This window comes from Stegostoma tigrinum, chromosome 29 (assembly GCF_030684315.1).
Source record: "Stegostoma tigrinum isolate sSteTig4 chromosome 29, sSteTig4.hap1, whole genome shotgun sequence".
Taxonomy (NCBI): domain Eukaryota; kingdom Metazoa; phylum Chordata; class Chondrichthyes; order Orectolobiformes; family Stegostomatidae; genus Stegostoma; species Stegostoma tigrinum.
Genome location: NC_081382.1, coordinates 23,229,159 through 23,243,238, shown reverse-complemented (window position 1 = coordinate 23,243,238; position 14,080 = coordinate 23,229,159). Strand labels below are relative to the sequence as shown.

The window sequence follows — 14,080 nt, the reverse complement described above, 5'->3', positions numbered from 1 at the left end:
GTTCACAATTAAATGACTGCCTGAATCACATCAGCCATTTCTTACCCTCTAATTTTCTTTCCTAAAGGTTGCACTCCTTGTTATGGTATGGGCTCAGGACTCTTTCTCCCTTATCCTCGTCCGTGCCATAAACGTCTCCATGGGCTTTTAAGTTTTTCTACTTTTTAAATCAAATAGCTAAGCTATTGCAACACTGCCGAAACAAGGTGCCCGCCTTCTACGTTCTAGAATCCAACAACCAAGCCATTTGACAGGAAACAAAAAAGTTCACATCATATGCTGTACTATCTACATATGGTGTAGTTTGTTTGAGCCGATGCTCTATCATGTCAATAAAAATTCAATATAATGTGAAAATGCAATGAAAGCAACCAGAATCCATTCCATATTTTACAGGAACAGGTGTAGGTCATTTATTTCCTTGAGCTTGTTCCACCAATTAATGTGACCTTAGCTGATTTGCAGTCCAATTCCACATGCCTTGCACATAAACCCTAATACCTGTGGTTAACATAATTCTAAATCTCAGATAGATTTAACTGTTGATACAGCAATTTTGTTTCCAGAATTCCAAATTTCTACCACCCTTGTGTCAAAGGTTCTCTCGTTTCACATTTGAAAGTATAAAATATTACAGACCCATCATCAAGTCCCTAATGAGTCTACCTACCCTACCTCTTCCTTGATACTTACAAACTTTGATCAAATCATTCCTCAAGTTTTCACATTCCAGGGAATACATCCTAATTTGCGTAATCTCTTCTCATAATATAACCCCTTAGAGGGCAGGCAGCATTGTGGCAAATTTATACTGTGCACCACCCGGGGCTGATAAAGCTTTCTTAATGATAGTGTCAGAATTGCGATCAGTATTCATGCTGTGTTTTAACCAAGAATTTGTGTGATTGATACACCCTTGCATTTTATACCTCTAGATATAAAGGCAAGTACTGCATTGGCATTTTTGATTTTATGTATCTTTCCATGCCATTTTAAATCACCTTTAAACCTGGAACTTCTCCATTTCAAGTTTTCCAGCATTCAGAAAGTGCCCTTGATTGTTCTCACATTTACTCTCATTCTGTTAACGTCCATGACAGTTCTGTCCACCTTTACATCGTTAGCAGATATAAATATGTGGCTCTCTCTTCCATCACCTAAAAAGCTAATCAGGCAACAGTGGAGGCCACAATACAGACCTTGAAGGCACCACTATCCACATCCTTCCAATATCTGCCCATTATCCCCATTGTGTCATGCCAATAAGGCAATTTCCTAAAGTGGTCGATAATTTGCCTTCAAATCTATGAAATTAAATTTTAGTTAACAGCCTCATGACTTTCTCTAAGTGCTTTTCCTTCTTTTACTACAAGTTATTTTAATATAAGGTAATTTCCACTCTCAACATTTCCATATTAGCTAGTTATTGACGAGGCATTCATGACCTCCTTACTTCAAAAGAAAGACTGACAATACTGGAGAAATTTTCACAAAAAAGGAGGTATTGATTTTAATAAGCAATACTTTTTGTGAAAGCTGCTGTTCCTTATTCAATTACCGTCTGGCAAACGGAACTGCTGTAATTCATTGTGAAATCCAACTATAAAACATTTAAACTTACAATGCCAGAATCAGAACCACGGTGAACAAGAAGTAGGTCTTAAAAAAAAATAATTGCAGCCCTAGAGCAGATTTTATTTTTTGCTATTCAGGTGATGTTTCAACTCTGTCTAGCACACGCTAGGAATGGCTATAAAACAAAATTTAGACACACCAAGTCAGTGACTTAGTGTGGTCTTCTAAATGAACCAGACTTGCTTTCAATTTTGTCTTAATTTCACAAATTATAACATGTGGATACTTAGATCCTCCAGAATTGTAGGATTTTAAAGCTATTTGTGAAACAAGCTTAAACTTACACCCTGAGACTCAGTAACCAGATGATGTTAGGTTCACAGGTAATATTCTAAATAAAGCTCCATTCAAAACAGAAAGCAAATCCTGGGTGAAATACTGTCACTAACATGTATTTAGAATTTTGCAACACACAAAGCTATTCAGTCCATCATGCCTATGCTGGAACAATTTCAACAAGTTCCTTCTGATTCTTTAATGAATGCCAACTTTTGAATAATTCTGAGTAACACTCAGGTGATGTGACAGATATTGAGCCAACAGCAGAAATAACTGAAGGAAAGGGTTAACTTTAGTTTTCACCTAACCTGTTGTAGGGATAAATGGATTTTTGTAAATCTTTAACACTCAGTCTACACTTCAACAGTCTGAGATTTCAAAATAAGATCAAAGGACTAATTTAGCAAATTCATGATGATATAGAAACAGTAAAAAGGTGAAGCAAATGCAAATGCTTCACAAATGGAATTGCAAAACTAAATGGGAGATAAACAGAAAGATACTTCCATTTATGAATGTGAATGCTGCAGTAAAATTAAAACTGTTTGAATTATAACATTACCAATATATACTGACAGTTATTTTGACAAGAAGATTCATGATACGATTCTTCAACCAATGCAAGAGGAATTTGAAGCCTATTGTAAAGTAACAAATATAGAAGGTAAATCATTTGAGTGTGAAATGTTAAGTTTTGTCACTACCTTTTGAAAAAAAAGGCAATTGTAATGAGCTAAAAGGTAGGTAAAGAAGAAAGTGGCCAGCTATTGGAAAAATAATGAGCAAGTGTTTATGGTAGGAAGCAAACAATTTACCAGAGGCCACTGTCGGAGAACCCACAGAAAGCCCATTTCTGAAGAGGGGTCTAAACCCAAACTGTCAGCTTTCTTGCTTCTAAGATGCTGCTTGTCCTGCTGTGTTCATCCAGCTCCACACTTTGTTATCTCGGATTCTCCAGCATCTGCAGTTCCTATTATCTCTGAGTAATAGAGTGAATGAATTTACTTTTGTAAGGCGAGAGGGGATGACTCTTGTTACTTTACAAGAGGAGTTAGATATGCACACAAGGGAGAAAGGTTGAAAAGGATAAGGCGAAATGAAATAAGGTCAGAGGAGGATTGTGTGCAGAACAAACACTGGCCTATGCTTGTTGGGATAACTGATTGGTTTTTGCTCTGTAAACTGAGATGTAATAAAATTATCTTGAGAATTAAACTTTACATTACCTCAACACCCTGACTGAAAAGCTTCCAAATGTAACTATTTTTTTTAATCATGTAAAAGTATACTGAAGTGCTGCATTATTTTCATTTTGGATCCTTTGTGGAAGGAGGGGAGGTGTAGGAAATTTCCTTTTAGTTTATCAAAGGTATTTCACAAATGTTTGAGTTTTGCAGGTTGCCATAAAGCTATTGGCAAAGCAAAAATTAGAAGCCCAATGAAGGCAAGAAGCAGGTTATTACCCTTTAGTCGGTATTTGTTGTAACAAGTAAAGGACTGAACACTAGTGAAGAAACTAAAATAAATGGAAGCTAATGTTAACTTGTCAAGGAAAAAGAGTAAACAGAATTCATAAATCAACCCAAGTGATTTTGTTTCAATAATGTGAAGCAGCTTCAGGTGTTTTATTACATTGAAGGTGCAATATAAACTGTTGTTGAATCCAAAGATGTGCGGACTAGGTGGATTGGCCATGCTAAATTGCCTGTAGTGTTCAGGGGTGTGTGGGTTATAGGGCGATGGGTCTGGGTGGGATGCTCCAAAGGGCGGTGTGGACTTGTTGGGCTCAAGGCCCTGTTTCCACGCTGTAGGGAATCTAACCTAATCTAATCAGGGATAGACTTCGGCTTGCTCTACTGCAGAAACTGATTTCAAAGTTAGTATGGCACCTACAAATACTGTAGATTGACAGAACATCAATTAAAAATGTCTACTTTGCGTGATAAGCTTGACTTATACAGCCATATTAACACAACATTCTGAGAAAGCTGTGGTAGCTCAAGCCCAGTTTCTACATCATGTGCTGTAGCATGAATGTGTAGATTCAACTTCAAATCTGTCCAGAACTTGGCAAATGCTCAATTCAATAAATATTTTTATATCATTCCTTCAAACTAAAATATATCGCTAACATACTGCATAGGATTTTTTAAAAATGAACATTTTGAACTGTACAAAAGCAGTAAAGCCCCAATTCTAAAGGTTTCATGTGTTGTTTGGCTAGTTACAGCAACATCTGCTACTTAGCCAGTTATCTCAGCTGACTTTTCGGTTACCCGATGAAACAACTACTAACTCTTACTTACAATAAATGCATCCTCTAAAATGGCAATCAGAATTTCATGAATAACCAGATGGTATTATATTCAATACCTGGCTTACAAGCTGGGGCATACATTGTTCTAATTTTAAGTGGTATAATTTAGCACTGGTAGGAAAGCCATACCTATTAACGTACAAACATTTTGTGCACATGTACTCCAAGGCTTGATTAATTTTGCATTTGAAATAAGAGTAGTTTTAAGTGTGAACCATTGAGACTGGCTAATGACTGCACATTAAGCACTTCATTTGCTTAGAGATAACCTGTATGTAGATGAATGCATGGAGTTTTCTCACCTTTGGCATCACCTGAAAAAAATGAAGTCTTAGCATATGGAAAAAGTTTCTGACAAATGAACTTGATAACTCAAATTCATGACATATCTTTCACACTTTGGCAGGTGTGAACTGCACGGAGATTAAATAATCAGTGTAAACGGATGAGATCGGATTTGGAATTTTAACTGATCGCATTGGGGCCAAATCAGTACAGAGGTGAAAACCTGTGAAAGTTTTCACGATTGTATATTAGGGACCTTGTATATACAGCAAGTTCAAAGAAAATTCTCTTTTAACATTCACACATTTTATTACCTGCAATGCAGAATCACATGTACTATGTTCTTTAATCTGTCACGACGAACTGCAAATCTGAGTTCAATTCCAACTCAGTTCACGGTATGAAAGATATTGAAATTTAACTTCCTAAGAAAGTATTGATTTTCCAGTTACTGATGAATTAAAGAACGTTTTCAGAAAGCAGAACAAAAAGCTCCAGAGTTTACACTTACGTTATCCAAGTCTTTCCTGAGTGCAATCTTGCTAGTAACCAGTTCGTGTGCAAGGTCATCATTTTCCTGTTCCAATCTCATATTTGCTTCCTGTAGACGCCTGTTCTCACGCTGGAAGAGAGCAGACAGTTCAACGGCGATGAAAAATAACAGACTAAAAATACTCTTTTCTAAATTGCTCTCTCTAAAAAACTACACTCTTTAGTCTTCGTAAATCATCATTCAACCACAAATACACGACATCCTAACCTTAATATTTTAACAAGTCCCGTCTATAAATGTGTTGAAACAAAGTGCCTTTTCAGATTTGGCACAAACTCAGAATACAGCTGAAGAATTATTTATTTCTACATGAAAGGTTAAACATGCTATTCTGCTCAAAATACATCTGAGCTTCGGGAGTTATTTCTTCTCATAGTATAGAAACACAAAACACCGTTCATCATGATCACGCTGATCATCCAACTCAACAGCCTGTTCCTGTTTCTCCTCCATATTCTTGGATCCTTTTAGCCCCAAGTACCATATCTGACAGTGGCTCAGTTGTTAGCACTGTGCCTCATATGGGCCAAGGTTCAATTTGAGCCTTGGGTGACTGTCTGTTTGGAGTTTGCAAATTCTCCCCGTGTCACAGAAACCTTCAAAATTCTAATAGGGTTACATAAGGTAGATACAGCAAGAATTTTCCTGATGGCAGTGGAGTCACAATATAAGAATGTGGGTTTAACCATTTTAGAACCAAGATGAGAGAGGTCTTCACCCAGTGAATGGTGACTCCATGGAATTTGCTGCCACAGAAAGCAGTCAAGGCCATGTGCCGGTTAGGTGAATTGGCCATATTAATTTGCCCACAGCATCCAGGAATGTACGGGTTAGGTGGATTGGCAATGGTAAATGCAAGTCCACAGAATAAAACTGTATGTTCTTCAGAGTGACAGCGTGGACTTGATGGGCCAAATGGCCTCTTTTGGTGCTGTAGGGATTCTATTCCATGAACCCCTTCTTGAAATCTCACAATGTTTTGGCCTCGACTCCTTTCTGTGGCAGCAAATTCCATAGATTCACCACTCTCTGGGTGAAGACATTTCTCATCTTGGTTCTAAATGGTTAAGCCCACATTTTATTCTGTGACTCCACTGCCATCAGGAACATTCTTCCTGTATCTACCTTGTGTAGCCCTGTTAGAATTTTAGACGTTTCTGTAATTCCCTTCTCATTCTTCTAAACTCCTCTGAATATAATCCTAACAAATTCAATCGCTCCTCATAAGTCAGCCTCATTATCCCAGGTATTAGTCTGGTATCAAAAGGCAAGGAAGAGAAATGCACAGCATATATCAGCATTTCCTAAATTTTGCAAGGTTTTGATTATTAGCCTCCGGAATACAAGGCATTATGATTGATCCAAAGACATTTGTTAGATAAAATAAAGTTTGATGTAAAACAAAGGAGGGAAGTAATAGCTTTACCTTGGGCTGTTAAGTAATTAATATTCTTGTTACATTTTCAAGGTTTGGCATTTCCTTTAATTTGGGCACTAAAAAGCTTCTAAATTATACACTTCAAAGAAATAACCAAAGAAGCAAGTGTCACAATACTATGGTCTTAAGGAACTGTTTTTTATAATGAAAGGTTGAGACAGAGATGATGAGTGATCTGCTTCAAGTCAATAAACAGCCTGTTGGAACAACAGAAGTAGCCGAATGGGTGGGGTCAAGCACTCACTGAGCCAGAATTTTATTTTAGCTATCAGAAGCTGTTGGGGTTGTGAAAGCTGCTACAGCTCTATCCCTGTTTGCTCCAACTACAATCTGGGGTTATCTTCCTGGTGCTAAAATTGCTTATGAGACAATCTCATTTATTGAATTTGCCTTTGCCAAGGGTGTGCTTATGGGATGTTACTGAGTATTTTAGTAGTTAAGTAGTCTACTATTCTGTTACGTTTTCCAAAACAGTTAAGTTATTCCAATCCTTCTTTATTTTGTTTGAATTTTAACTATAATATATGAATAAAGGGTGCTTTGTCTCAAGCCTGGCAGTTTGGCCTATCAAATTGCAACCAGAACACAACACCTGGCACTTATGTTTAAAAAGGAAACAGCGAGAGTTTAGGTTATCTCCTAAACATATTTTGAGGGGGTTTGGTCTGGCCATAACACACAAAACAGCACTCTTGTTCTGAATTCAGAAATGCTTTAAAGGCAAGATGACCACCTGGTGGCATTAATCACTGGACTGTCAATTCCAGAGGCCCAGATAACGTTCCAGGGACTCGGGTTCAAATCCGGCTGCAGGAGATGTTGGAAACTGAATTCAATAAATGTCTGGAATTAAGAATCTAGTGACGACCATGAAATCATTGTCGATTGTTGGAAAGACCCAACTGGATCACTAATGCCCTCTCGGGAAGGAAACTGCCATCCTTACCTGGTCTGGTCTATGTGTGAATCCAGACCAACAGCATCAGTTGACTCAACTGCCCGCCGCTGCCTAGCCAGTGATGCCCGCATCCCGTAAATAAATAAAGAAAAAAAAGTAACATCGTCTCCATTTGTCTCTATATTATTTATAAACCCAGTGCTAAGCTTAAAACATTGCGAACTGGCCTTGGAGAAAGTGACACAGGTTAAACATTTGATGCATGCCCTCAGAGGCAGACAAAATACAAAACTTGTAGCAAGAGGCTAAATTGATCCTATCACTGCTATACTGTCCAAAGAGGTTTTACTGTTGTTGGCCACTGTGGATCTTTCAAATCTCTGGGGATTGTAGCAGCACTCAAAGAGAACATTTGCATTAAAAGTTCACCGAACAACCTTTGAAGTAACCAAAGTCATATAAAAGAGGTGACTTTTCTAGGTGAATTGAAAACTTGTACTGGAGAACTTACTTTGATGCACTAAACTGGCTAGTCAAAGGAAATATTACCTGAAGACTTTGAAGCAATAATTGATTTAATGACAACTTATACATTCTATATTAGGTTATAGATATTAGGTTTAGATACCACTAGTTGTTTCATACCTCAAATCTTTCAACAGGATCTTCTTGCTGAGCTTGTTGTTCCCGCATTACCAAGTATTCCTTTTCATATTTCTTAAGCTTTTTCTGGCCGATCTGCGCATTTGAACATTGAGGAAAATCTTGTGAGTAAATATTTAGTGGGTTAGTTTTTTTTTAAAGTTTAAGCTTTTATAATAAATTAAGATCATTAGACAAACAAATTACTTATCTAAAGTAGTAAGCTCTCAGCAGTGGGCGCCTATCTACAAGTGTCCTGTGATTCTAACTGGCAATCAGAACATTTATTTTAGAAAACAAAGTTGCAAGTTGCATGTTTGATGGCTCAGTAAGGGGCACCAGGCAAAAATCATATTGACAAATAGTTTAAATCTCCAATCTGCATTCAGCTTGACACTGATCCAGATTTCCTTTCACAGCAGTCTCAAATTGGGGGGGCGGGCGGGGGTGGTGGTGGTGGTGTGGGGTTTGGGGTCTTGGTGGTAAAGCAAGCATAGGTAGAGATTGTCATTGGGGAACCTCCACACACACGCCGATAGTGCACATAAATAACTGTTGACAGGCTCCCACATTCAAATGAATCACTGGCACTCTGTCCAGGCTAAGCAGCACAGTATGCAGAAGGACCATCACCACAGATTAGGTTTGACTAAAAAATACAGGCAAAGGGAAGGTATGGGTGAGATGCGGGGGCATTGAAGCAAACTAAAACCTTTTATATTACAAATGTAATACAGTAGAATTTTTATAAAAATAGGAAGAAAAGCGAAGAATTTCCAGGACTCAACACTTTAGGAAAACATCAGAGTGACTATGTTGCAATTGCAACAGCATTTCAGTCAGTGAGATAAAAGACCAAAAAAAAGCCAATGACCTCAAATAACTGTTAAAGCAACTATAATAAATCTATAATCTTGAATAAAGGAAATCTGCAAAGCACCTTGTTTTATTCAATATTTTTAATTTAATTAAATTTAACATCACGCTTAATTGTGACTAAAGATACTCCGAGCTAGGCCATGCATTTTCCAGAATAATTTAGCATTTCATCACTCTTCCAACTGAACTTTTTTAAAAGAATCAAAATAATTTCTACTAAAAACCTTCAAGTCAAGTCAAGTCCCCGCCCATTTTTTGGCTGCATACTGGTGGTTATGAAACATTTACTTGATTACCTTCATACTGCAGGCCAGCTCCATCAGCTTTTTAGCATTTTCCTCTGAGCGATACCTTTTAGGAAGCTGAACACGGAAAAACTTTAGGGCCCCTTCAAAGTCCGTCAATAGGAGATCGTCTTTTGAAGTCTGCAAAGGAAATTTTAACAGATTTTAGTGGTATCCGAACAAGGCTGTGGAATTGCAAATCAGCATTCAATAAAATTTTGGCACACAAGGCTTCCTGCTCACTGGTGGAAAAGATTAAGACAGTGCCAACCCACAGCTCAGATCACTATCCTCATACTAATCAGACTCTTCCATTAAATCAGGCCATCCTCACGAGCTGAAACACTGAGCATGACTATTCTGAAAGCATACAAAACAGCTATTCTGCGTAATCACCTCAAATATCAACCAGTTTGCACACAAATTAGAAGGAAGCAGCATTTTCAGAACAATACAAGCGAAGTAAATGATTTTTGCAAGATCCTGCCCATTAGTGAAATCTTAAAAACTATTTCTGAAAAAGTAAATGTATATATTAAAATAATATGTTCAGTTTGCAATTCTGCATTTGTTCATTGGAGATGCAATTAATGTACATTTCATTCAACATGATTCAAAGTTCACCTCAATAACAATAACAGTATCCTGCATACAGACTGATCCTGAGATAATTAGTAACTGTTTATACGCAAATTAATCTTTCAGCAATCATAAATTGGTAATCTTACTTTAAGAATGCTTTCATTAACCATGCTCCACTGTTGGTGCGGCTAAACAATGACAATTATAACAAAAACAAAATTGCTGGACAAGCTCAGCAGGTCTGGCAGCATCTGTGGAGGAGAAACAAAGAGTTAACGTTTCGGGTCCGGTGGCCCTTCCTCAGGACTGGTAGTGGCTGGGAAAACGTCAGTTCTGAGGAAGGGCCACCGGACCCGAAACGTTAACTTTTTTTTCTCCTCCACAGATGCTGGCAGGCCTGCTGAGCTTTTCCAGCAACTTTGTTTTTGTTCCCGTTCCCGATTTACAGCATCCTCAGTTCTTTTGGTTCTTAATGACAATTATAAACCTCATTTAAACCACTTTGTCAACATACAAGAGATATTATGACATTTACCTTCAGTAAAGCAAGTGCAACATTGAAGATAACACTTATTCCCTAAAAAATAAATCAGAAGTTTAGATAAGCTTATGCAAGACATTGAACTTTCTCAGCTTAACTTTTCCACACACTATACATTCACATTTATGTAGCACATTTCAAAAAGTTGTTAACTTATGATTTAATTTTAAATTCACAGGATCTGACCAGACATTGTTTAATTAAGTGCAACTAACCTGTCATTTTTATTTAACAGCCATGCATTTTTGTTTTACTGTAAGCTTAAGACTGACTAACTGGTGAGAATGTAACAGCACAATAGTTCACTCTGTTGACCAGAAACAAACTACAGCAATAATTTTGAGAAGCCGGCCTTAAGTTCAACAGCATTTCCATTTGCTGCTTAATTCATAGATTGGCATATTTAATATTATAGACAATACTTGTTAAATCCAAACAGATGGGTCTGCAGGCCAGAGCTTCCAACAGAGTGTTTGTTCAAATGTCGATACATTCCCAGTGTATTAAAATGCATTTTTCAAGCTCTAAGCCATTCTGAGAAAAGGACTTTTGCTGAATGCCACACAATGTATGATTAACATTGCCAAATATGTGTTTTATATTAAATTGTGTTCACTTATAAGATGGTGGGGCATTGTGTTTGAATCATAAATCTGCAGGAGCAGGTCATTCAGCCCTTTAAGCTGCTCCGCCATTCAACGTGATCATAGGTAAATATCCAACTCAGTATCCTGTTCCCGTTTTCCCCTTATACTCTCTGAACCCTTCAGCCCTAAGAACTATAACTAACTCATTAAACATTCCACGTTTTGGCCTCAATCGTTTCCTGGCAGAGAATTCCATAGACGCTCTACTCTCTGGGTGAAGAAATGGCCCAAACTTGTATCTTTAGATATGACCTCTGATTTTGGTCTTCACAGTGATCAGGAAGATCTTTCCTTTGTTTATCTTAGTCCTGTAAGAATTTTATAGGTTTCTGGGAGACCCCTTTTCTTCTAAAATATAGTTACACTTGATAAAGTCTGGAACGTTATGTACACACAGTCTCTGATCCGAACACACGATTTCATCATAACTGTTTAAATCTAAATTAATATTTGCATATACTGGCCTTAAAGTTGACTTTAAACAACACAAATAAGGTGAGATGAGAGAAATTTTAAAAAGATGAGGCTTTTTTGTTACAGAGCGTGAGGATGTGGTGATATATGGGGACAATTATAACTCTTGAAAGACGTTTGGACAGATAAATGAACTGGAAAGGTTTGGAGGGATATGGGCCAGGAAGAGGCAGGTGGGCTAGTTTAGTTTGGGATTATGTTCAGCATGGACTGAAGGGTCTGCTTCCATGCTACATGACACTACAAACAAAATGTCAAGATACACAACATTCTGCCAACTGAGGTCCATTTCATTTCTGCCATATCATGTAAACTAGTGGGTCAAATATATCTTGAACTTTGCTAATCTGTGAATATCTGAATTAAAGTAACATTAAATATGCTTTTCTGATCTTTCCTCTCAGTTACTCCTCTTAAGCATTGCACCCTAAACTAAACTGACCAGTAATATTCTAAAAGTCTCAAAAATATTCTATTGATCCATTGTCCTCACCATGTATCCCTACATTGTATTTGGTCTTTATACACCCAAACTGCCTGTCATCTTGTTTGCCTACAAAACAATTTCAAAGTAATGCATCTAATGTGAAATATATTAGGACATTTTGAGGAGACTAAGTTTGTCAAGACTTTCTTTCTTCCTCCACAAGTTACAGCCATTTTTCAGTTTCATTCGGAGAAATCTGATCATTCCGCTGCCTCCTTTAAAAACCTGCACGTCAAAATGCAGCAACGATATTAAATATGACAGTCTGAACAGAGATAATGGGAACTGCAGATGCTGGAGAATTCCAAGATAATAAAATGTGAGGCTGGATGAACACAGCAGACCAAGCAGCATCTCAGGAGCACAAAAGCTGACGTTTCGGGCCTAGACCCTTCATCAGAGAGGGGGATGGGGAGAGGGAACTGGAATAAATAGGGAGAGAGGGGGAGGCGGACCGAAGACGGAGAGTAAAGAAGATATTTGGAGAGAGTGTAGGTGGGGAGGTAGGGAGGGGATAGGTCAGTCCAGGGAAGACGGACAGGTCAAGGAGGTGGGATGAGGTTAGTAGGTAGCTGGGGGTGCGGCTTGGGGTGGGAGGAAGGGATGGGTGAGAGGAAGAACCGGTTAGGGAGGCAGAGACAGGCTGGACTGGTTTTGGGATGCAGTGGGTGAGGGGGAAGAGCTGGGCTGGTTGTGTGGTGCAGTGGGGGGAGGGGACGAACTGGGCTGGTTTAGGGATGCAGTAGGGGAAGGGGAGATTTTGAAACTGGTGAAGTCCACATTGATACCATATGGCTGCAGGGTTCCCAGGCGGAATATGAGTTGCTGTTCCTGCAACCTTCGGGTGGCATCATTGTGGCAGTGCAGGAGGCCCATGATGGACATGTCATCAAGAGAATGGGAGGGGGAGTGGAAATGGTTTGCGACTGGGAGGTGCAGTTGTTTGTTGCAAACTGAGCGGAGGTGTTCTGCAAAGCGGTCCCCAAGCCTCCGCTTGGTTTCCCCAATGTAGAGGAAGCCGCACCGGGTACAGTGGATGCAGTATACCACATTGGCAGATGTGCAGGTGAACCTCTGCTTAATGTGGAATGTCATCTTGGGGCCTGGGATGGGGGTGAGAGAGGAGGTGTGGGGACAAGTGTAGCATTTCCTGCGGTTGCAGGGGAAGGTGCCGGGTGTGGTGGGGTTGGAGGGCAGTGTGGAGCGAACAAGGGAGTCACGGAGAGAGTGGTCTCTCCGGAAAGCAGACAGGGGTGGGGATGGAAAAATGTCTTGGGTGGTGGGGTCGGATTGTAAATGGCGGAAGTGTCGGAGGATAATGCGTTGTATCCGGAGGTTGTTAGGGTGGTGTGTGAGAACGAGGGGGATCCTCTTGGGGCGGTTGTGGCGGGGGCGGGGTGTGAGGGATGTGTTGCGGGAAATACGGGAGACGCGGTCAAGGGCGTTCTCGATCACTGTGGGGGCAAAGTTGCGGTCCTGGAAGAACTTGGACATCTGGGATGTGCAGGAGTGGAATGTCTTATCGTGGGAGCAGATGCAGCGGAGGCGGAGGAATTGGGAATAGGGGATGGAATTTTTGCAGGAGGGTGGGTGGGAGGAGATGTATTCTAGGTAGCTGTGGGAGTCGGTGGGCTTGAAATGGACATCAGTTACAAGCTGGTTGCCTGAGATGGAGACTGAGAGGTCCAGGAAGGTGAGGGATGTGCTGGAGATGGCCCAGGTGAACTGAAGGTTGGGGTGGAAGGTGTTGGTGAAGTGGATGAACTGTTCGAGCTCCTCTGGGGAGCAAGAGGCGGCGCCGATACAGTCATCAATGTACCGGAGGAAGAGGTGGGGTTTGGGGCCTGTGTAGGTGCAGAAGAGGGACTGTTCCACGTAACCTACAAAGAGGCAGGCATAGCTGGGGCCCATGCGGGTGCCCATGGCCACCCCCTTAGTCTGAAGGAAGTGGGAGGAGTCAAAAGAGAAGTTGTTGAGTGTGAGGACGAGTTCAGTTAGGCGGATGAGAGTGTCGGTGGAGGGGGACTGGTCGGGCCTGCGGGACAGGAAGAAGCGGAGGGCCTTGAGGCCATCTCCATGCGGAATGCAGCTGTACAGGGACTGGACGTCCATGGTGAATATGAGGTGTTGGGGGCCAGG

General features: G+C 40.0%; 1 protein-coding gene across 4 annotated transcripts in view; it reads right to left on the bottom strand.

Annotated features, from left to right (window-relative positions):
* Positions 1-14,080, bottom strand: part of LOC125465259 (rab GTPase-activating protein 1) — a 205,985-nt gene that overhangs the window by 11,839 nt on the left and 180,066 nt on the right. For all 4 annotated transcript variants that reach the window (XM_059638399.1, XM_059638398.1, XM_059638400.1 and 1 more), the window contains 4 exons: positions 10,328-10,369; positions 9,223-9,351; positions 8,051-8,143; positions 5,028-5,138 (listed from right to left, as the gene is read on the bottom strand). In XM_059638399.1, the coding sequence (XP_059494382.1) occupies positions 5,028-5,138; positions 8,051-8,143; positions 9,223-9,351; positions 10,328-10,369 (375 nt within the window). The remainder of the gene's footprint in view (positions 1-5,027; positions 5,139-8,050; positions 8,144-9,222; positions 9,352-10,327; positions 10,370-14,080) is intronic.